General features: G+C 53.6%; 4 protein-coding genes across 4 annotated transcripts; all 4 read left to right on the forward strand.

Moving 5' to 3' along the window:
- The first annotated feature begins 5569 nt into the window (after positions 1 to 5569).
- Positions 5570 to 7442, forward strand: LOC137853492 (hemoglobin subunit rho-like). The gene is made up of 3 exons (XM_068675941.1): positions 5570 to 5858; positions 5968 to 6190; positions 7257 to 7442. The coding sequence occupies exons 1-3, from the start codon at positions 5767 to 5769 to the stop codon at positions 7383 to 7385; spliced, it is 444 nt and encodes a 147-aa protein (XP_068532042.1). The 5' UTR covers positions 5570 to 5766; the 3' UTR covers positions 7386 to 7442.
- A 5224-nt stretch (positions 7443 to 12666) lies between these two features.
- On the forward strand, positions 12667 to 14119 carry LOC137853325 (hemoglobin subunit beta-like). Its single transcript, XM_068675621.1, has 3 exons — positions 12667 to 12825; positions 12915 to 13137; positions 13887 to 14119. Exons 1-3 carry the CDS (start codon positions 12734 to 12736, stop codon positions 14013 to 14015), a joined length of 444 nt encoding a protein of 147 aa, XP_068531722.1. The 5' UTR covers positions 12667 to 12733; the 3' UTR covers positions 14016 to 14119.
- Positions 14120 to 15892: 1773 nt separating this feature from the next.
- Positions 15893 to 17688, forward strand: LOC137853441 (hemoglobin subunit beta). The gene is made up of 3 exons (XM_068675820.1): positions 15893 to 16081; positions 16194 to 16416; positions 17448 to 17688. The coding sequence occupies exons 1-3, from the start codon at positions 15990 to 15992 to the stop codon at positions 17574 to 17576; spliced, it is 444 nt and encodes a 147-aa protein (XP_068531921.1). The 5' UTR covers positions 15893 to 15989; the 3' UTR covers positions 17577 to 17688.
- A 2480-nt stretch (positions 17689 to 20168) lies between these two features.
- On the forward strand, positions 20169 to 21776 carry LOC137853384 (hemoglobin subunit epsilon). Its single transcript, XM_068675703.1, has 3 exons — positions 20169 to 20320; positions 20430 to 20652; positions 21557 to 21776. The coding sequence occupies exons 1-3, from the start codon at positions 20229 to 20231 to the stop codon at positions 21683 to 21685; spliced, it is 444 nt and encodes a 147-aa protein (XP_068531804.1). The 5' UTR covers positions 20169 to 20228; the 3' UTR covers positions 21686 to 21776.
- Positions 21777 to 23838: the final 2062 nt, after the last annotated feature.

Raw genomic sequence — 23838 nt, forward strand, 5'->3', positions numbered from 1 at the left:
TAGGTCAGGCTGATGGTCAGACTTGGTGAACTTTTACAACCTTGATGATTCAATAATTCCACAATTCTATGCAAGGGGCTCTTTTTTGGCAGGGGTCTTTGGTTAAGGCAGCTTTTCCAAAGCAGTGGCGGGCAGAGCCAGGCAGAGCCACAGCGGGCCCAGTGCTGGGGCACTGGCCGGGTTCCTCAGAGCTGAGCTGCTCCTTGGCAGTGGCTGCAGGGAAAGCAGGGCCATGTGCCCTTACCCTGAGCACTGAGGTTCAGGTGTGTGTGCATGTGTGTGTGCAGGTGTGTGATCTCCACGCTGCATTTGTGCCCTCCTGCACTGCCCAGCTCGATGCGGCCCAGCACCTTCCCAGTGGAAGGCAGCCCCCAAACTCCAGGCACTCCAGCACATGGCATGCCACTGAAGATTAAGGCTTTGGGATATGAGCCACAGTTTGGCTGGGTTACCAGCAAGAGACTGGAACATGTTTGCACTGAAGGATTTTAGTGTGTGAGCATGTAACACTTGAGGACTTTTTTTGCATTGCTGGTTTCCTGGCCAGGGCACTATAATTACTGGCAGTGCTTATTCTGTGGCATCACTATCATTTATTTCACCTGAAATGGGCAAAAGACCGCAGAAGGGATCTTTTCTGTGGGCCTGGTTCTCCACTTTCCCTCCCTCCAGTGCTCAGTTCTGCTCTGGCAATGCACAGGGCCCTGAGGATGACCATCAGGGACCCCCACCTTGCTCAAGGAGCAGGGTTGGGGGGCTCAGCTCCTGATCAGCTGTAACTGTACTCACTTTGCACTGCTGTGAATATTGCGTTTGGGCACTGGTGATGAAAAGACTGAAATCCCATTCTGTACCACCTCTCACCTCCACTTAGAGAACAAAATGAGAGGAAATCGTAGTTTCCCCATGGATACGGTGGCTGCACACCAGCGTGGCTGGGGAATGGCAGCAGCCGGTGTGTGCAGAGGTGTGCAGAGGTGTGGGGGGCCATAGTGCGGCCCACCTCAGCTAAATGCAGGGGCAGAAAGCTGGCTCCCTGAGCACAGCCGGGTGCTGACGTTTATCTTGCACTGCAGCCAGGGTGGCGAGGAGCTATCTGGTGCAGGGCCGCAGGGTGTGGGAGGCCGGGGGCTGCCGGTGGGCGATAGAGGGGCCGTCAGAGCAGGGCAGCAGGGTGTGAAGCGGCCGATAGGTGCCTCCTGTGCTGCAGGCCTCCGGGATGCGGCAGCGGCCTGAGCACAGCAGAGCCCATGCTGGGAGAAGTGGGGTAGCTGTGGCGCAAAACAGGCACAGTGCTGTGATGGAGACACCTCACCAACCTGGTCATGGAAACCCCTGTCTGGCTCCTGAGCCCTGTCCCACTGCACTCGGGGAAGTGCTGTGTTGGCCCTTGTAACGTGCCCCTCTCCCAAACAGTCCCCCCGGTGTCCCCTGGGCTCTGCTTGCTCCAGCCCAGTGCACAGGCTCTGGTAGGAGGCCAGAGGCTGGAACCTTTGGCCAGGAGCCTGTGTCTGTCTTGAGTTGAGCAAATGAAAGCCCCAGTGAGGAAGAGGGATAAGAGCAAATAACTGAACCAGTTATAGGCAGGGAAAACACTGCCTTAAGGGATACTGCCCTGGAGACACCTTGCCATGAATAAAAAAGCTGTTTGTGCCAATTTATGTATTGCTTTTGCCCAAGTTCTTGCATTGAGGGATAACTCAGAAGCTGTTTAATTAAATCATTAGCTTTTCCCTGAGTGTCCTGGCTTTTATGCCTGACCTTGTGCCTCACAATCCCTTCACCTCACTCTGCTCTGAACTGCCTGTAGCCCATGACACTGGACTGGCTTTTGAGCTGAGCAGAGCCTGCTGAATCCCTTTACAGGGATATAGGGACAGTGATATATGAATATGGTCAGGTCCCCTCTCCTGTGGTGCCCTGGAGGTCCTCTGTGTATTCCTGTTGTGACTAGCCCCAGACTGCACAGTGTCTCTAAGACATACATTTCAAACCCACAAGACTTCTGACAATATTAAAGAAACACAGTAAAAGGCTGTAAGCCAGCTGAAATGCTGAGGACCATGTCTGGGTAGTAAGTAGGTCATTATATGGCATGACGTTCAGGCTGTGAGTGCCTGATGCTGGACTACCTGAACAGTGGCCCAAGCAGGCAAATGGGTGCTCCACTCCTCTTGGAACCAAGGCTAAAGGGCACGAAGGGTTAAGCCTGGCTCCTGAAATGAGATATCCGTGTTAGGGGATGAGTGGCTCTCTCTGACCCCCAAGTGAATTTTGCTAGCCTCCTAACAGGAACGAGAGGTGGACAGACAGAAACGATGTTTTCCTGTTGTTTCTTTCACTGGTGCAGCCAATAGCTTATTAATGACCTGCAATGCAGATTTTTTGTGTTCCTGACCTCTGCAGCTGGAAAAAATGGGCTAATAAAAGGTGCGTGGCACAGAATCAGCGCTGCTGCAGCACCCTGCCAGCCCAGTGCCAGCCATGCACTCGCTGCAGGTGTCCAGGGTCTCGTGCAGGTCTCGTCATTCTGCTCCCTGCCCTCTCAGTCTGGTCACAGACTGAATCTGCTGTGCCTAGGGGCTGACTCTGGGACAGAGCAGCACTCATTTAACCTGCAGTTATGTTTCCCCCTAGTTTATTGCTACAGCACAGAAGCCATTTGAAATGACTTTGGGTTGAAGGCAGAGTGCTTAGGGCAATGAGCCAAAGCTAAATTAGAAAACTCTCCTTGTGGTAATAAGATCAAGCTCACTGCCTACTTGCTGTAAAACTCTGATATGCGCTGACTCTCCACTGTGGCGTGCCCACATCTCTTCTGCCTGGGGTCTTTTCTGTTTCCCTTCCCTCCTGAGGAAAGAAATGACACCATCAGAGATTCTTGGCTTTCATGTTCAGGCCAGTAACCACACTGTCCCAGCCAGGGCAAGGTGTATAAATTATGGTGATTCAGACCAGCCTGCTGCTGCACTGCATTTTCCCAAATCTGTCATTCTGTCCTGAAAGGGTCTAGAGCAGGAGCCCTGCTTGTTCCTCGGGGTCTGTGACCATCTTGTAAAGCTGTGCTCTGGTTCCACATTCAGGGTCCACCTGGGCAGTAACCTGGAGCCTGCTTTTGTCCCTGGAGCAGCTCTTCAGAGGGTATCAGCATTAGCAGAGTGGTGGGTGTGCAAGTTAAAATGAGGCACCAGGGCTAGACTGGACACAGCCAAAATGCCAGTGGGGCAGGAGCAGGCAGCAGCCCATATGTGAATTTACAGCCCAGACTGGCTGTAAAGGGTGGTTGCTGTTATGGACTCTCCACATCCAGAAGAAACCCAGTATGCTCCTAACCTTATTAGCTGTCTGATTCTCCTGCTGTTACTCATTTTTTGAGTGCCCATCTTACAGGATGTAAAGAGTATAAGGAATTGCTGTAGGTATAAAACCAGCCATTAAAAGGGATCAATACAGAAGAGTGGTGCCAAATGAGCTTGCCTCAGAGCAACAGCTGGAACATTTCAGCCACTTTTTCCTGTTTACTCTGCTACCCTTCCCCTCCCCTTGGCTCTTTGGGACCACTGTTAAGCATCTCGTGAACACCTGTTCCTGCTCCTGCAACTGCACCAGCAAAAACCAGACCTGAGTGGTCTCAAAAAACACTCAAAACAGTCCATGGTGTGGGATCAGAACCTGTAAGCCATGTCTCTGCCTGCTTTTCCATGGAGTCCATCATGCATTTTTAAACCACAAAAAATCAGCATTTTTAAACCACAGATTCTTGCTAGCAGCAATACTTCAGTTAATATTCTCCTCCAAGCCTCTGTGTTTGATGTTGTTCTGCTTCTCCCAGCTTCACACGTGTATCTGCCAGCCCTCCCTGAGCTTTGTCATTCTGCTGGTTCAAATGCAGCAGCAAAGCATCATTATCTTCTGTCTTTTAAAGTTCATCTTCACAGAGCTGAAAATGAGACTCCCATCACCGAGGAGGCAAATGCACTGCTAATAATAGACCCAGATGTAGCTTGGAATTTATCTTCAACGTGGGTTTTCCACCAAATGTAGGCTATAGGATGAGAGAATTGATTAATGAAAAGTCCATGCTAGGCCATGTATTGTCCTCGCCCAGCTGCACGTACAGCTGTTTTGGCCAGCTCTTTGCTCTGCTGTATGCACCAACTCACATGATGTGAATATCTGTATGAATTTAGGGCTGCATATATTTGATTTAATGCTGTGAGTCTTGCCTTAATAAAAACTGACAACTTCTGAAGTCGTCAGATCTCCTCACAAACACGGGTGTGTGACTCTGTCTGTTCTTTAGGTCAGAAACTACAGCAAGTGCTGGCCACCTGTATGATACATTTATCTGCGCTGAGCAGCCTCCGCTCCACATTGTGCTATCAGAGCTCCCCGGTGACTCCCTTGCAGCTGAAAGGGGCCTATGGGCCTTGCCCAGGATTCAGAAATTAAAAAACCAAACAACAAACAAACAACCAAATGAAAAACTAAAAAAAAAATAATAAAAAAAAAAAAGTGCCTCCTGGGACGCTGAAGCAAGGGTCTGAAATGTGACCTCATCCCTGGACCACCCCAGCTAGAGCACAGTGAGATGCCCATGCTTGTGCCACTGCCCTGTGCAGCTCTGTTCATGTCAAAGGGTTTGTAACTGGAATGAGGCAGAGGTCTGGATGAAACCTCCTAGACTGCCTGCAGACAGACCCAAGTGCCACAGGCTTGCCAGGACACTGCACACCTCCTGCATCCTGGCTTTGCATGCCTGTGCATGGGAGCACAGTTTTGCCCAAGGGCTTAATGTCCTTCCATTCAGGAAAAACAAAAATTAATTTCACATGGAGAGTGAAACCCAGAGCCAAGCAGAAGCTTTTTGTCAGGCTCTGAAATGGTGGAAGGGGATGTTGCTGGTCTGGCTGTAACGTGGCTGGTCCTGCTATTCTTGTGCAAGGAAGAATAATTTAATTTCACAGAAGAGAGAGGACAGGGAAGTGCCTGCCTCATTAGTGCAGCATGACCATTAGAAGAGCAGAGCAAGCTGCCCCAGGCAGTGCCTGCCAGCTCCAGCACCCCACTGCAGTCCTGCAGCCCGGGGCAGTGGAGAGATGCGACCTCTCCCTGGGGCTCACACCAGTCGTGGCCACATGCCCTGGGCACTTGGGCTCCCAGTTCAGGTGTGAGGCTCTGGGCTGGCAGCCTGACGTTCTCCACACTTCCTCCTGATGAAAGGTGCTCAATTTAATAAATGGGCAGCAGCTCCTCTGAAGGTCTGTGCACACAGAGCTGCAGAGCTGCAGTCAAGGGCAACAGCCCTCAGCATCCTTGGGAAGGTGTTGCGGTGCAGAAAGGCCTGTGCAGCGCCCAGCTTCATGAACCAGGCCACCTGCCATGGCAGAGAAACATCCCTCAGGTTTAGAGAGCCTGTAGATGCTGCAGAGGGGCCAAATTCGGGTGCTGCAGGCATGAAGGCAGCGTAAAGCACCTTGCACAGGGGTCAGCTGATGGAAGGGAGGAAAGGGAGATAAGGGCTGCTATGCCCCGAGCCTGCCTGTTGAGTCTCAGGGCTTTTCCCTTGAAGGCCACACCTCGCTGCAGACTGACCACCCTGTGGACAGGGCTCTGCTGGCGGACCCCCACCCATCCCCAGCCAATGGCCCCACAGCACGGGGCGGGGAGGGGCTGCCAGCAGTGGATAAAAGCCCCCAGGGGTCTGCAGCTCCGCTACAAGGTCCGTGTCCTCCTGCAGCCACACGCTACCCTCCGCCCGACACCATGGTGCACTGGTCAGCCGAGGAGAAGCAGCTCATCACCGGCCTCTGGGGCAAGGTCAACGTGGAGGAATGTGGAGCTGAGGCTCTGGCCAGGTAGGTTCGGCTCCCGGGCATTGGCTCGGCTGCATCTGCATGGAGAAACCGCTGCAGGCACAGCTAATGGGGGGTGTGTGTGTGCTCGTGTCTCCCGTTCTCTCTGCAGGCTGCTGATCGTCTACCCCTGGACCCAGAGGTTCTTTGATAACTTCGGGAACCTCTCCAGCCCCACCGCCATCATTGGCAACCCCAAGGTCCGTGCCCATGGCAAGAAAGTGCTCACCTCCTTCGGAGATGCCGTGAAGAACCTGGAAAATCTCAAAGCAACCTACTCCAAGCTGTCCGAGCTGCACTGCGAGAAGCTGCACGTGGACCCCGAGAACTTCAGGGTGAGCCATGAGTGGAGATTGTCCATCTCTCCCTCCATCTAACAGATTAGCTCAGTGTCTGGAGGGTTTAAAGGGCATTAATAACAGAGATTTTGGGTGCTAACGAGAAAGGGACTGCCTTGGATGTGTCCTTAAGAGGGGGAGGGAAGGTTGGGCATTTGATACTGTCAGGGAAGGGGCTCCATGTGGTTACAGATTTGGGGGCAGATCCAGGGACATGCCCTCACTGCCTGGAGGCATGGCTGGAGAAAAGCAGGAGAAAGAGGAGAAGCTTGATGACGCTGAAGGTGGAGAGGACAGCAGGAAAGTGCCTGAAGAGTGCTGCTGCTGTGCTGGTGCCCTGTGCAGCCTCTCCCTGCCACCTCCTGCCCCCAGGGACGGGGACCACTTCACCCTCACTTTTTCCAAGGCTGGCAGATGTAGGAGGAGAGGGGAAAAGCCAGCATGGGATGGAGACCCAGGGATGCCCAGGGTGTGGATGCTGATGGGAAGAAAGGCCCTAGAGATGTAGGCTGGAATTAAAAACAGAGAACATGTCTGGGTGGAGGTAAGTTCAGCAGAGGATGGAGGGGAGCAGGAGGGGAGTAAATGAATGGACATCAGGGTGCTGGGGGGCAAAAAGTGTCTGTGGGTGGAGAGCAGGCAGTTCAGACTGGAGGGGACTGGGAGGGCTCAATGCAGCTGATAGCCTCCATTTCAGCCCCTGCTTCAGCCTAACCTCAGGAATGTAGCAGGCAGAGCTGGCATGAACCTGAGCCCCAGCTAAAGTAGGCATGGGGATTCACAGGAGGAAAGAAAAAATATATATAAAATGTTTGGAAATACACTCTAGAGTTTGGAAAAAGCAGGTGTGAGAAAAGGCAGGGGCAGAGCTGGTGGATACTGGTGCGTGTGGTCAGCACAAGACACTTTCCTGCACAGAGAATTCAGCTAAAAGAGCTTCTCTGCGTGGCAGCCTCCAGCACCCAACAAAGCAGATGGGTTTGCCCTCCAGCACCTGGGTCCTACACGGGACGAAGGGGTGCTCAGTGCCATGCTGACCTGATTTCCTTTCTTGTCCCCCCAGCTCCTGGGAGACATCCTCATCATTGTGCTGGCCGCACACTTCACCAAGGATTTCACCCCTGCCTGCCAGGCCACTTGGCAGAAGCTGGTTGGCGTGGTGGCCCACGCTCTGGCCTACAAGTACCACTGAACGCTCCAGAGGAGGATGCAGCTGTAACAGTCAATAAAAATAAAACCCAACAAAACATTTTCTGAGCTTCTCAGTGTGCTTCTGTGTCTCTGCAGCTGCTTGTGGGAGGGAGGGGGAGAGGAAACGGGGTACAAAAGGGGAAAGAAGGTCTCAGGGCTGCTGGGAGCATCATGGTCCAAAAAAAAAAAAAAAAAGCAAAAAAAACAGTCAGACTAGCCTAAGGGGGGATGCTCCTCCTGGCTATTTGGGCTCTCTCACTGCCCACTCAGTGCTGCCTGCCCAGCTGGGCTCGTACCAGCCACCCAGAGCCCCATGAACAGAGGGATGCTGGGGGCATTTAGAGCTCTAGGGGGACATCTGGAAATACTCGCCTGTCAACAAGCTGTGGGCACATCCTAGCCCACCGAGCGCTCTAAGCTTGCCGAAATAGCTGGGGAGGTTTTCTGACCTACTCTGCATAGAAAGCCAAGCTGCAGGTCCAGCAGGAATCTTCTGGCCCTAAACCTCTCCACCTGCACTGCGTGCAAGGATATAAATTTGGAGAGATTCATTCAAGACAGCTTAGACAGAAATGTGAACTTTCGTAGTACTAATGTATCTTCAAGAAAATGATAAAAAGCATTTTCTATGTCAGCAGTGAAAATGCTCTTCCCAATAGCCTTGGGCATTTTGATCAGAATACGCTCTCTGCAAGATGATGTGGATGGTCTGGAGAGGAGGGGTTGAGGGCAGCTTTTACATGGGACTGATCAGAGCATTTTAATGTCAGATTAGCTTAATGAACAATGATTTTTCACTGTAGTGGAAAGATTCAACATAAACACATCAGTTTCAGGAATGCTTTTTCAGGAGTAACTTAAAAAACAACAAGGGCAGACGTCTGTGTCTCAGAATGATGAAATCATTGTTTTGCAAGATTTAGGAACAAATATTCTGCTTTTCTGCAGATAAAGCAGGGAATTGCACTCATGACCACCTTATGCCAGACAGCCATCCAGTCTGACAGGCGGTGGATCCAGCCTTGCCAGCAGGGCCAAGCACATCCTGGGCTGGGGGGAAAAAGAAACCAGCCCAGCTTTCCTACAACATGTCATGCTCCCTTCAGTCAGCAAATGGGCATGTCAGTGTGATTTCAGGAGGTAAGACCGTACTCAGTGTCCTGGTTAACTCTAGTTAAAGTTCAGACCTTCGGTAGTTGCCACCAAAGAAAAAAGGTTGCCTGCACCTGAGGGGCCAGCAGCGCGTACCCTGTGTTGGGCAGAGACTCTGATGGGTTCCCTCTTCCTCTGGGGCCTGATTCTCTGCTGGGCTCGGTGGGAACCTCTTGCCCAAGCAGCTCCCTCCCAGGAGGGGTTCAGCACCAGCAGTGTCCTGGTGTGTCCTGCTCCCTGACCGTGGGATGTTCTGGTTGGCCTTATCCTGCCAAAATCCTTCCATCAGCTGGCAGGAGAACAGGGAACCAAATGCACCCTTGCAGGCCAGCACGCCCTACAGACCGTGACCCTGGGGAGGAGGGCCCAGGCTCAGCAGCACAGTGGCAGGGGGAAGAGCAGTGCTGGTGCTTCGCCGTGAGCTCAGGGCATTTCTGCAGCAGCAGTGCAGCACGGTGCTGAGATGCTCTGGTGGATGCACGCAGCTCCTCGAGCAAACTGGCAGCAGTCTGGTTTAGGATCTGTAGGAAGGAACGGCCTGTACCCTGAATAGGTCATGAACTTCGTTAATTCCAAGCTGTTCTTTGAAACCCACACAGGACCAGGTTTCATGGTGTGCTTTGGTATTCATAAGCGTGGAGACCAGAACATTCATCGTGCAATTAGCACCTGAATAGCAGTAGGTGCTTCCAAGACTAATTTATTGAGGAACAAAAGAAATTGTGGGCACAAGGAGTCATGTGCTTACCTTTTCTCTCTTACGTAAACTGACAAAAAACCAAATACATTATTCCATAAGCATGGCAGTCTGGGTGAGCCTTTTTTGGATTTCTCCCTGCACCTGGCTGCAAAGCGGTGATCCCCCTTCGAGCTGGCACACATCGCAAGGATACTCCTCAAGGCTGAGAGGTCCCTTACCAACTGCAAATCTTTGGGAAGTGACCAGTACCGTGCATAACTTGTACCACAGGGAATTAACATCTTCCATGGGAAACTTTGAATTATTATTATATATATATATTATATTATTACTCTGTGCAGTAAGTAATAAGTTGAACCTTGCCATCATTTGTTAAACCTCACCTTTGCAATATTTTACTTCAATAAACTATTTTTGCTATTACATTTGGCAGTGATTCTGTAGACAGTTTAAATCTTGCCCATGACAGACGCCGGGAGCCGCAAAAGGCCCTGGTGACAGCAAGCCATCAGTTTGCTCCTTTGCTGGGTTTATGGCAGTTGGCTTGTGTTCAGGACCTCACTTCTGCCTCGCCCTCTGTTACACCGTTTGAGTGAGCCCTGTCTGCTCCCCGAGTCCCAGGAGCTCTGTACGATGCAAACAGCTTTTGGAGCCCAGAGCCACCTAGGAGCAGTTCCAGCCCTGCCAAGGCAGTGCTGGCTGCTGCGGGGTGAATTCACATTCCCATTATGCTGCCTGCTGAGTCCACACCAGGAGGAAGCAGCCAGGTCCTGCCCTCGGCTGGGAGACCAGGAGCTGCTGGCACAGGATGGAAGGAGCCTCGACAGGGCTGTTCAGATGCGGAAGGAAGATCACAGAAAATAAAATGGGAGCAAAGACACCCACAAGGCAGACTGGCTCTAGGCTTCAGAAATTGCGTGTTCTGAAGGAGAGAGAAGAGGCTGGCCTGGATCCAGAGGCTGGGTACATCTGCCGCTCCAGCTGATAAGGGCACGGGTAAAGCTTGGCGCAGGACACTGCCTGCTGCAATCAGAGTGACCAATAACCTCTGCTTCCCTTATAAAGGCCTGGAGCTGCCTTTTGCAGCTGGTGGGACGCTTTATGCACAAAACAGGACGGTTCCTGTCCATGGAAGTGGGCATGACCCAGTGTGGGGCCAAGCGATGATGAACCACACAGGGGGCTCTTCCACCCAAAAGTGAAAATACTTGTCATTCTCGAATACACCTTCAAGGCTGTGTCCACTTCACTGTGAGCTTTTGCCTCTGATGACAACACAGACCAGTGCCCAACGGCTGCAAATGGGAGCACACAGCCTCTGAGCCTGCCCAGGTCATCGTGATTAACATGTTTCCTTAAACATGTGCCTTTGTGGCTGACAAATTACGACTAAAAAGCCCTTGGAAGTCAGGAGATGAAGCAGGGAGTTTCATCTCATGCTTTTTCTTCTCTCAGCTGACAGCCGATAACTGCCCTGCAGATCTAATGCTGGAGATCATGTGCAAAGTGCTTTGAAGAAGTCACTCACTAGGAAGAGACGTTCTCCAGCAGGAGCACAACAGATGCTGCTGCCCACAGCAGTGAGTGAGGAGCCTCGTGGGCTGGGGAGGGACAGGGCTGAAGGAGGAAAAAAGAAAAAGAAGTAAGGAAAAGCTCAGCAAGCCCCAGGAGTTGACCAACCTTTGCTTCATCTCTTGGTTTAGCAGCTCACCTTGTACCTTGGATGGGCATTTGAAACTGCCCTCATGGGATGGTGCACCTGAGCTGGTCTGGTGCTGAGGTGTCAGAGGGTGGGTGCCACTAATTCACCAGCCCACCCTGCTGATAAAGAATCCGGAGCCATGTCTGCAGAGCGATGTCTTGGCATTACAGCCTCCTCATTTCATAGCCTGCAGTACATCAGGACTCTGTTCTCAAAATGATGCTACTTGCACTTTTCTTATTCTTTGACGGCCTCATCTATTAGTAGGAAGCACCATGGATCAAGATGCTCTGCCAAGGAGGAGGGTGGGAAAAAAGTGACAACTTTCAAAGGTGTGCCAGCTGCCGAAAGGACTGGTGTTGACCAGAGGAAAGGCTGGAGGAACTTACTGACAGTTTAATTTGGAGCAGGCTGTTAAGAGGCAAGATTTGTAAAGACTGCTGCCAAGGGGAAGACAAGAGGACAGACTTCAGCCTGCAGGCAGTGAGAGAGCATCCCTGCAAGGCTATTTCATAGGGCTGAGTTATTTTATGTGAACAATCAATCTGATCGAGACAGCTCTACCAATAGCAGGAATGCTGCTTTGCCAGGACATCGTATTTCTTTGGGGATATGGAATATCCCAGTTATCAGAGGGGCTCAAAGGTTTTGTCAGTGCTGGTGTCTGATATAGCAAACCATCCAACTTTTGCAATGCAGGCAAGGTTTCAGCACATATTTCTGCTAAAAGACAAAAAAAAGAAAGAAAAAAAAAAAAAAAAGCATGGTTACCTATTCAGTTCAGACTTTTACATGGTGTACACCCCATTTCCAGTTTTGGCAGGCTCAGAAGTGTGCCCCAAAGCTACCCAGTCATTAGATGAAGGGAATGTCATCAGTGCCATGCAATAACAAGGCATTTAAAATCTGACATAAAGTTGATGTTGTATTTTCCGCTTCCTAGAGGGCAGGCAGAGGAAATTGGCATCAGACTGTGCACAGCACAGCCCGGCCCTAGCTTCCCACCGGCGTGGGGTGGGACTGACTGTCCTTGTGGGTGGCGTGGCTGGCTCACACTGCTCACGGGAGGAAGGCTAGGGCTCGCACCCTGCTCTTGAGGCCCACTCAGAATCACGCCTTGCAGGTGGGTTCATTTTCTCTGACAAGGAACTTGTGCTCGAGATGGTCAACAGCAGAACAGCACAGACAGCGGCTGTGGACAACTGCAGTGGGTAAAAGCGATGGACAACAGCTGTGAAACTATTAGGAATGAGAAGAAAGGAGGATCTTGCATTTAAAGCACAAGGCCTACATTTGGGAGTCATCATTGTGCTCCGATCCTTCAAGCAGGGGCTGGTGATGCCTGGAGCCGTTCAGGATGGATTCCAGCAGCACAGTGCACCATCAGGAGTCTGAAAGCAAGGCCAAGACAGAGACTGAAAGCTCTTTGAATGTCGCTGCCTGTCCCGTTGGATCTCCTCTGCACCTTCAGGCCTCCTGCTGCAGCACTGGTAGCCCATGGCCGTGAGGAGCTCCACCTGCGCTCGGGGCTGTGTCTACAAGCTCATGGGTGCGAGATGCAGCTTGTCCACTCAAAGGCAGAGGGGGGAAAGGGCCTCTTTTCCCCCTGGACAGGATCCAAAATTGCTATCTTTCTTAGCGCAGCCCAGCTCCCTCCCCAGCCCTAACCAATGGCAATGTCAACTGAGATTAGGACAAGCTGTTACTAGTGTATAAAAATCCCTGGAGCAGACTTTGACTCCATTTCCTAGTAATTGTTTAGAGAAGCCTCAAGCAAGCCCTTTTGCTCAGCACCATGGTGCACTGGACAGCCGAGGAGAAGCAGCTCATCACCGGCCTCTGGGGCAAGGTCAATGTGGCCGATTGTGGTGCCGAGGCCCTGGCCAGGTAGGTTCAGCTCTCAGTCATCAGCCCAGGTACCAGGAGGGAGCATTAACAGTGTCTGTGTGTGATCATCTTCCCCCTTCTCTCTGCAGGCTGCTGATCGTCTACCCCTGGACCCAGAGGTTCTTCTCTTCCTTTGGGAACCTGTCCAGCCCCACAGCCATCACTGGCAACCCCATGGTCCGTGCCCATGGCAAGAAAGTGCTCACCTCCTTCGGGGAAGCTGTGAAGAACCTGGACAACATCAAGAAGTGTTTTGCTCAGCTGAGCAAACTTCACTGCGACAAGCTGCACGTGGACCCCGAGAACTTCAGGGTGAGCTGCGCTCGGACCCCAGCCCCAGTGGAAGGACTCAGTTTCTGTCCTCTGGAGAGGGCTCTGGGGGTCTGGCAGCCAGTGAGAGCCAGAAGCAAATCCCTGGGGCTGCCTGAACATAGGCACCTGCTGAGGGCAGGGGCAGTGGAGGGAGGAGTGCACGGGCATATTTGAGGATAACAGGCAGGAGTTCTGGGGCTGAGATATGAGAGAGGAGGGACCCAAGCAGGTGAGGTGGATGGGCATGAAATGCAGTCAAATACGTGCAGGCTGCGGAGTGAGCAGGGAGGAAGCAACATGAGCTTGGAGCACCCAGAGACCAGAAGAGAAGAAACTGAGGCAGGATTGAAGGAAAGAGACAAGCCTGGGCACGAGGGAATAGCTACTGCAAGACAGAAAATAAACACAGCCATTTCAGCAGAAGGAAGGGATCTGAGCCAAGGAAAAGCAAGGAGAGGGAGGGAAGTGAAAGGAGAGGATAAGCCCAGCCAGAGCAAGGACACTAGCTCAGCAGGTGTAGGGAAGGTGTCTGGGGAGGGGGATTCAGCACACTCGGGCATCCTGGTCAGGGCCGGTGATGTGGGCATGGTGCTCTGCATGGGGCTGTGATAAATCAGCTCCTTGCTTTGTGATGGATCCTCGATCGGTGCATTGTGACCACTGCCACAGCCCAGGTGGTGTGTCCTGAGTGCTGGGCGGGCGGTGGGGCAGAACCCTGGGCTGACAGCTTCTCCTCCCTCCACCGCCAGCTCCTGGGTGACATCCTCATCATCGTCCTGGCTTCACACTTCGGCAAGGATTTCACCCCAGCCTGCCAGTCTGCCTGGCAGAAGATGGTCCGTGTGGTGGCCCATGCTCTGGCTCACGAGTACCACTGAGCTTCCTGCAACCATTCGCACCAGGAGATGCTCCCAGATCACAGGGAAGCATCCTCTGGGGCTGCTGGTCTGTAACTGCCAAATAAACACCTACTGCTTCATCACACAGGGCATCTGCCTCTCTGTGGGAATGGGTGGGGGAACCACAGCGGGGTGATGGGAACAGGAATGAGATGCTCACACACATGGGGTACCACAAGCCATGCCTTGTTCCTATGAATTCATGCTAGTGAGACTTGTCTAAGCTGGAGAACCCAGGAAAACATTCAAGACTAGAACACATGAAGACACTACTAAACACATACAATAAAGCTGGTGGTTTATTGAGACATCAGGCAACAGCACTGGGTTTCACGTTTTAAGCCTTTCACAGATAAAGTGCAACAAATCTTTGCACAAAAATGTGCAATGGGAGAAATGCCAGTGAGATTAGGTCTGCTTGTAGCTTCTTTCACAGAAGGAAGCATATTATTTTTTCGGTCCTTGTTTAAATTATTATCATCCTCGGATTACTAAAGGTAGACTGTAACATTTACAAATATCTATTATGGCAAAAACTATGACAAAAGTGCTAATTTCATGTACAGGAAGGACAGAGTACTTGGTTTCAATGGCCACTGCATGTAAATTTTCACGAGCGAAAGAAAGTTCCCTGAAGTCCCCATGCCATGCAGAGGGTCATGTCCCTCGTTGCTCTCCTGTCCCCCTTTCATCCTCGTGGTGAGACTCACAGCATCCCCACAGCACTGCGAGCGGCTCAGGGACACGTCTGTGGTTTCAGTGCAGTGAACTCCTCTGCCTGCACCCTCCCACCCCTTTATCAGAGAGACGGCAGCAGGCATGGCTGTGGAGCAGGTTTGCTGAAAACATTGCACTTTTCAGCATGGAGGGCTGGGGGGTGTCTGGAGCAGGGTCCTTTCACCAAGCACCTTCCAAAGCAAGCATACGGAGCTGAACTGGTGCAGCAGCTAACAGTGGCAGACGTTGCCCACGGCCAACACAAAGGCATTGCTCCACGGTCATGCAGCCACCCCAGGCCAGCTGGTGTTCCTTTGAGCTACCAGCTCTGGCTGGATGAGGTCCAGCCCCAGATCCTGCCCCCATCCCACCTCCTCCAGCTCCTGTTTGCTGGGAGCAGTCCGAGGGGACCCCACTGCCTCTCCCAGAACTCATGGGGTTACCGCTGCAGGTCTGCACTGCCACCAGTACACCCAGTCTCCCTCACCTCACCCAGGGCCACCTCTGCGAGCCAACATTGTGCAGGCAGTTCCTGGGCACTGCGTTACAGCCCTTCCCTTCCACGCTACCGTATTTGGCCTCTGCTAGAAGGCTCCTTGAGGCAGGAGCTTCTGCAACCAACTGCCCGTGATTCCCTTATTGCTACCCTAACGCTAGCAAAATGTTAAATTGCTGATTGCTAAGAACAGATAGAAAAGAACAAGGAGAACCCAAGGATATTAGGCCCTGCAAGAAGAGGACAAACTGCTTGCACAGAGCTGGTGCCTTCAGAGCCAGGACGCAGCAGCCCCAGGTCCTGCTCTTCTGCCTTGCCGTGGCACACACCGCTGTGGTTGCACCATCCAAGGGACACCGAGCCTGGCACACACCTTCCTCCCAGGGCTTCGGGGGGACTCGCACGGTGCTGAGCTCAGACTTTGCGTGGAGATAAATGCCGCCCTCCTGCAGGGAGCTGCAGCGCTGGAAATCAAAGACGGGGGGCAGGGTGGTGGCGGATCTGGGCACCGTGCCCTGGGGCCCCACCCTGACACCGCGTCCCCTCCCTTGGGGTGCCAGGGCTGGGGGGGCCCCTCCCGGGACCCAGCCAATGGAGGGGTGCAGGGGGAAGAGGAGGGGCCCTGCGGAGCGTATAAAAGTGGGGTCGGGACAGCCGCTCGCCAGCGTGCGATCCCCGCGGGAGCAAGAGCCGAGACCTCCTCCGTACCTGCAGCCACACGCTACCCTCCGCCCGACACCATGGTGCACTGGACAGCCGAGGAGAAGCAGCTCATCACCGGCCTCTGGGGCAAGGTCAATGTGGCCGACTGTGGTGCTGAGGCCCTGGCCAGGTAGGTTCGGTTCCCGGGCATCGGCTCGGCTGCATCTGCATGGAGAAACCATTGCAGTCACAGGAGGGAGCATTAACGGGGTGTGTGTGCTTCTCCCCCCTTCTCTCTGCAGGCTGCTGATCGTCTACCCCTGGACCCAGAGGTTCTTCGCCTCCTTCGGCAACCTGTCCAGCCCCACCGCCATCCTTGGCAACCCCATGGTCCGCGCCCATGGCAAGAAAGTGCTCACCTCCTTCGGAGATGCCGTGAAGAACCTGGACAACATCAAGAACACCTTCGCCCAGCTGTCCGAGCTGCACTGCGACAAGCTGCACGTGGACCCCGAGAACTTCAGGGTGAGCCACACTCCTGGCCAGGGCACCCATCCCCATGCATCTCCGTGGGGAGTTTCTCCCCGTGCCCCCAGGCCATGTCCCCAGTCCCACAGGTGGGGACTCCCTGTAGATATGCCAGTGCTGGAGGAAGAGGAGCTGGTGGTCGAGGCGAGGGGCAGAACTGGGAGGAGAGGCAGGGAAGGGACCCACATGGAGCCTGGGGAGAAAGGACCAAAGGGGCTGAAGGGGCCATAGGGAGGGTGAAAGCAAGGATACAAGGGGGCAGGAAAGGCGGTGAGGAGGTGGCTGCAGTGCGGAAAGGGAGGGGGAGCGTAAAGTGAAAGCAGTTGTTGGAGCAGGAAGAGGTCTGAGCTCAGGGGAAAGCAAAGGAGCAAGAGTGAAACCTGGCGTGGAGGAGAAAGGAGAGATGAGTGATGAGCAAGAGACAGTGGCTAGATGCCAACAGCCAAAGAGGAGTGGGGCATAGAGGGAGAGAGAAGTTTTGTTCCCGCATCTCTGCAGATGAGAGTCTCCCAGTGGGGTAGGAGACCCAGCACTTGTCACTGGGGCTGGCTGGGATCCCCCCATGCCAGTGGGAGCTTGTCCTTGGTGCCAGGGTGCTTTGCACGTGCCAGCTCCCTGCTGCTCAGCAGACGCTCAGCTCTGCCTCCTGCTCGGGAGAACTCCCAAATGAAGACAGAAGGGAGAAAAAATTTATCAACAGAATTGTTGGAGAATTTTTGGTTACTCATCCCATACCAGTAGCAAGGGGAAGAAATATGGCCTGGGATCAGTGGTTGAGATGAAAAGCTTTGGAGTCAGTGGCCCAGACTAAACAGGGGCTGGTGCATTTCGTGTGTTGTACATTTTGTGATTTAGACTGAACAAGAGGATTAATGAGTTTAAGGTACGTCTTTAAAAGGACTGCAGTTTGCGGGGAGATTTTTAAGCCTACAAATGCCTGTAGGTTTCCCTGGGGCTGGTGCAAGTGTTGGTGTGGGGATCGGCAGTCTCCCGGGCACTGTTAACCAAGGGTGCTCATGTTCCCACAGCTCCTGGGTGACATCCTCATCATCGTCCTGGCCGCCCACTTCACCAAGGATTTCACTCCTGAATGCCAGGCTGCCTGGCAGAAGCTGGTCCGCGTGGTGGCCCACGCTCTGGCCCGCAAGTACCACTAAAGTGCTGGCAGCAACGCTCCCAGAACATCCTCCAGCTCATGTCATGCACCCGTGGAAATGCTCTGGAGCCGTCAGCTTGTAACAGCCCAATAAAGCTCATCCTGTGAAGGCCCCTCTGTCTGTGTGTCCCTGGGCGGCTGGAGGGGCTGGGGGCTGGGGGCCTGGGCGCCTGCAGGAGGGGTCTGGGGGCTTGGGCAGGGCAGGGCTTGGGTTTCGGGACGTGCTGGCTCCCTTGGCTCTCGGTGGTCTTCTGGGTGGTTGTGTGGGGTCTGCCTCTGGAAATCAGACTTAGAAACCTGCGTTCTGGGTGGGCACAGCCCTGCTGGCCTGGGCTTGCACTGGGGGAGATGTCTGTAGTTCACTGTGAAACCAGGGGGGTTTCTCACGAGCCCAGGGGAATGCAGAGGAACCGTATTTTTTTAGGGAGGATAAACAAAATGAAGACTTTAATCCTCCCCAGCCCATTTCTGGCATAAAGCCTACCAGAAATGAGCTGACTCATACTGGCCTAGCAGCCAGCTGGGTGGGGACAGGTTTGAGATAAACATTTTGCTATCAAGACCTGTCCAGACCTTGTTTATGCACTTCTTTTTCCCCCCATGCTGCCCATTCTGCCGTGTGGGTGGGGGTGAGGGTGGAGAATCCCGCTAGTAGTGGATAGCGGTGACTATTAATAATTTTCTGTTAGTGAAAATCAATCGATGCCTTGTATGTGCAAAGCCGTTTGAGTGTTTAAGCGTGTGCAGAGCAGGACTCCAGGGTAGGGATTGTTCTTTGCACGGGAAGCACTGTCCGTCCTGCTGGAGCTGAGCAGGAGGCAGCAAAAGCATCCACTAGCTGAAAGGACATGATTGCTTTTAAAAGGGGAAAGAGAGCCCCATAGCTGTATATCCCTGCATCTCTGACACCCCATCTGCACTGTGCCCTGCTTCCTTGCTGCTTCATCCATGTCTGTGGGCATCCCCCTCTCCTGCCCCTGACCCGGTGGGTTTCAAAGCCCTCGGTGACCCATAAATCCCCTTCTCATGCACACTGCTCTGACAAAGGGGAGTGTTGTTGCTGGTGCCAGGGCTTACACTGAGAGCATGAGGAGATTCTTGTATTTAGTCAAAAAGTGCTAACTTCCTTGCAGGGTGTCTGGGGAGGCAAAGGGTGTGTGCCTTGTTCAGGAGACACAAAAAAAAAAAAAAAAAAAAAAAAAACCACAGAGTCTTGTGATTTTTTTCATAGATGTCATGGTAGATTTTCACAGACATTCACATAAACACGATTCTTCACAGACTCCAGGAAGAAATGACTGAGTTGTTTCCACAAGTAGGTCTCCTCCTGCCTGGCAAACGCGGTGTCTGGGGCTGGACATGAGCCACTGGGGCCCCAGGCTGGACACTGCAGGAGAGCAAAGGGGGGCACCTCCTGCTGCTGGGGTCCCCTACCTGGGGTCCCCATCCCTGCATGCAGCCACACGGCAGCACAGGGACAGTGCCCACCAGTGGCTTCACTCTCTGGTCCCGGTGCCCCCACCAGACAGATCCCTTAGCACAATCCACATCCCATGAAAAACAGCAGGAAGGGGGCAAATTGTTCCAGGTGCCTTGGGACCAGGCTCACAGACCCTGTACTTTCAGCACAGACTCTGGTTTTGGGGGTTTTGCCCAGAAAGCAAAGCAGGAGAGCCCCCCAGTGGAGGGGCATTGCTCCTGGGGAGGGTGCATCACCCCTTGTGCTCAGGGGGGTCACACCAGCCTCATCAGGGCAGGATCCAAAGGGAAAGCCCCTGGCTGGGCATCCCTGAGCTGAGCTTTTGCCACCTTTTGAGCCTGCAGCAGATCCTTTGTTGGCAAACCCGGTGTTCAGAGAACATTTCACCTGACCTTTATGGGCGAGAACTAAAGCAGAACTCGGCTGAAAATAACGATCCTGTTTGATCTCTGCTCCCTGCACTGCCACATAGCCCCTGGCTGGTCACAACCGAGGGGAGGGCACGGGGGTGAGCTTCTACCAGCTCCAACAGGAAAGCTAAAACTGAAAGGTCGAGTTCTGCTACAGGAGGAGGACAGTGGGGTAAAAGCAGATTTCTGCTGCAAAGCCCCAGCACCCCCCGAGCCCTCCGAGCAGCTCCAGCCCTCCTGGTGGTGTGCAGGGCCTGGAGTCCTGCAGTGCAGGCACCCGTACTCCTGCTGGGGGGCTGCTCTGGCACTGGCTGCGTTTTGGCAGGGGCATTCATTGCTTGGCTGATGAAAACTAAGGCAGGACAGAGGCCAGTACTGGCAAAGCCAAGGCACAAGGCTCGTGCTCCATGAGTCCCATGCACATGTTTTAAATGGAGATGGGTTCCTGCGCGGTGACTTGTGCAGCCCTTTTTCTGCAAAAGGGCCCAGATCTGGGATGGGAACCAGTGACCTGACAGCAGGGGGGGGGAAGGGATAAAGCCCTTGCACTGGGGATAACCCGAGGCCCCTTCTCCGTGTGCCACACCCCGGCTGTCCCCTCCTGCTCCCCTCCAGCGCGGACCCCCACCCATCCCCAGCCAATGGCCCCACAGCGCGGGGCGGGGAGGGGCTGCTGGCAACGGATAAAAGCCCCCAGGGGTCTGCAGCTCCGCTACAAGGTCCGTGTCCTCCTGCAGCCACACGCTACCCTCCGCCCGACACCATGGTGCACTGGTCAGCCGAGGAGAAGCAGCTCATCACCAGCATCTGGAGCAAGGTCAATGTGGAGGAATGCGGAGCTGAGGCTCTGGCCAGGTAGGTTCGGCTCCCGGGCATCGGCTCAGCTGCATCTGCATGGAGAAACTGCTGCAGGCACAGCTAATGGGGGGTGTGTGTGTGCTCGTGTCTCCCCTTCTCTCTGCAGGCTGCTGATCGTCTACCCCTGGACCCAGAGGTTCTTCTCTTCCTTTGGGAACCTGTCCAGCCCCACTGCCATCATCGGTAACCCCAAGGTCCGTGCCCATGGCAGGAAGGTGCTCAGCTCCTTTGGGGAAGCCGTGAAGAACCTGGACAACATCAAGAACACCTACGCCAAGCTGTCCGAGCTGCACTGCGAGAAGCTGCACGTGGACCCCGAGAACTTCAGGGTGAGATGTGTTTGCAGCCTGAGCCCTTCCCTGCATAGTGCTTTGGTTCAAGGCTGGGGGGAATTGCTCCCCACAGTGCTGCCTGGGTTACGTTCTGTGGCTGGTGGAGGCAGAGTCCCCGCGTAGTGTCCAAGCAAGACAACACGTGTTGAACTGTTTGCAAGACAGTGGGTGACTTTCGGGCTAAATAGTCCCATTTTTTGTGTCAGTGCAGGAGTGGGGAGAAAGGATTGAGAGACTGTAACCTAAAGGAAGCACTTGGGCTGAGGATATAAAAAAGCAAACCCAAAGGAAGGTGCAGCATAGGTGGTGGAATTAGAAGTGGAGAGATGCTGAACAGAGTGTTTAAGGAAATCGTAGGTCGTATAGCAAGATAAGCAGCTAATCTGCCCTGAAATAATAGAGCAGATCTCTGGCTTGTCCAGCACGGGCTCCGATTGGGATGGGCACTCTCTCCTCCCCTAACACTTATAAGTAAAAATAGATTAATTTATTCATTTACATGTAAAGAAAAAAAAATATACAAGCAGCACTTGGCAGGGTGGGTGTCAGGCCAAGCTGCTTTAGCACCCCAAGGCAGGAGGAAAACAGTTTCAGGGCTTTTTCCCCACCCACCTCCCTTTTCTTTTTAGAATGAAGCAATTTCTTTCTCCAAACCCAGGGCTTTCTGTGGAAAGACAGAATTTTGTCCCTGCAGCCCCACGGAGCAGGCACTGAGCCACACCACACAGCCCAGAGGCTGTTCAGGGTGGGAAGGGGGGCGTGCAGCAGCGCCTGTCCTTGCAGGGGGGCTTCAGCCTCGGGGAGAAGTCAGAGGAGACCCCTGGGCTGGTGGGGGGATGCTCCGCGGCCCGCTGCGATTCAAGCAGCGCTAACCCTGCCTGTCCTCCACTTTTTCCTCCAGCTCCTCGGAGACATCCTGATCATCGTCCTGGCCGCCCACTTCGCCAGGGATTTCACCCCCACTTGCCAGTTTGCCTGGCAAAAGCTGGTCAGCGTCGTGGCTCACGCGCTGGCCCGCAAGTACCACTGAGCCTGCCGGCACCGGCCGGGGAAGGACCCCGCCGCACCCAGCACCCCTGGGTGCCAGCTGGCTGTAACCCCCAATAAACACCTCAAATGTCTGCAGTCTGCCTGTCTGTGCTGGGAGGGCTGCCAAACGCACGGCTGCCGCGGGGGTGTGCTTCGTGCAGCTCAGGGCTGCTGCGGACGTGTTTCCATAACTCTGGAGTGCGCCCTGATGTGCGCGCCCTGCCAGTGCACATGGGCTGGGAGGGGAAAACCCGCTGCTGGCAAGGGGCCCTGGCACTGGCAGTGTGTCAGGGAGGGCTGCAGGAATATCTGGGGATTGCAAGGAATCTGTGCCTGTGCTCCCAACACCAGGTTCGTGGGAAATGAGGTGAAGCCACACGGAGCCCACAGCTCCCAGCCGAGCTGTGGCTGTTCAGCACCTGGTGTCCCCTTTTTGGGGTACTGGTGCTGCCTTGCCTGCTCCCCCTGGCTGGAATTTGCCACCTCCCTGCAGAGCAGATGGTGCAATGCAAGTGGGGAAACCTCTGGGCTCAGACTGCTGGGAGGCTCGTGTTGTCTGGCCCCACAGGAGACACTGGTCCCCCACAGGGGATTTGTAATGCCAAGGCACAAGGCATTCATTCCCAGGGGCTCCCAGTCCCCTCTCCAGATGGAGGGAGTTCAGTCCCCACCAGCACCCTGCAAACAAAACCCACTGCATGAAGGGTGCCCAGGCTTTGCCTGGCGCTCCTTCCCCCATCCACTGGCCCCCCCCGTGGTGTTTGGAGCTGGACTGTGGGTCAGGTTAAGTGGTTTGCTCATTGGGATGAGGGCAAAAAGATCAGTTTTCATAAGCTATTTTGTTACCCAAAGTGGGGAAAAAAAAATAAAAGTGTCCAGGGCTCTGTTTATCTCACTCCTACATCTTGCCTTAAACCAAGACTGGAAACTCCTTGAATACAGGGGCTGATACCCAGAGTTGTTCACAGATTCTAACACAGCTGAGTCATGGCTGTGATAGACATTTCTGGAATTAGCAGGGAGGATATGGTTGGTTTGGGTCATTATCTCTCAAAGGCATGACTTTCCATCACCTGGATTCAGCAGGCTTCTCCTCTGCACTTGACCTGCAGATTTCTGTGCAGACAATAACGTGCCTCTGTGGCAGCATGGGCTCTGCACCACCCTGGTCCGAGCCCTGAACTGGCCCAGGGACTGGACCAGAGATCCCCAGAGACCCTCCCCACTTGCATTGTCCTGTGGTTCTGCACTTGGAGTGTGCAGGATGCTTGCTTCCCTTTTCTCACCTCTGGATTTCTTTGAAGGGTTCCATAAAGAAATGAGCTGAAGGTGCCTTTGCAAATCTGCTTTGTCCAGATGCTGTGAAGGACAGGATTCACGAGGAGTGGGCGGAGGATGGAGGTGTTGCTCATCACAGTGGGAAAGATGAGGGTACTTCTTTCCCAAAACTGTGCAGGACGGACAAGACAAGCATCGATGCTGCTGAGTGCTCTGTGGAGGGCAGCCAGGTCATGGTGGGATGGATGCACGGTATGTGGGTCAGTGGGGGCAGAGGGCTGTCAGCCATCAGCCCCTCCAGGGACATGGCAAAGAGTGCTGCTGACCCCAGGAAGGCGAGGGAGCAGGTAAGGAGGAGCTGAGCCATGCAGGGCATAGCTTAATCTACATGAGCCTCCTAGGACCACAGGAACAGCAATCTGCACAGCCCAGGTTTGGTACAAGTCTTGTTTTAAAAGTGATGGAAAACCCCCGAGTCCCTAAGAATTACACCATGCAGCACTGAATTGATGGGAAATTCTTCTCGTCCTCACTAGCAGGTTGATGGATCGTTCTCCTCTATCATAGCAGCTTCCCTCAAACCTGAGACAGCGCTGCAGACCTTTGATGAATGGGCACACCATGGTGCTTTGGACAGAAAGTGAGGGAATTTCCACAATGACAGCACAGATTAACAACTGAATAGATTGCATGAGAGGAATGTTAAAATTGGTTGGAAAAGGGATTAGGAAATATTGTTAAACTATATAAATCAGAAAACAGTTCTGAACAGAGGTTGCAATCTCTGCTCTTCCTCAGCCATCAGAAGATGTCACCTCTCCTGGAGCTGCCCTCGGCAGACCCACTGTGAAAAAAGGTCACACAGGTTTGCACATG

Source organism: Anas acuta, chromosome 1 (assembly GCF_963932015.1).
Source record: "Anas acuta chromosome 1, bAnaAcu1.1, whole genome shotgun sequence".
Taxonomy (NCBI): domain Eukaryota; kingdom Metazoa; phylum Chordata; class Aves; order Anseriformes; family Anatidae; genus Anas; species Anas acuta.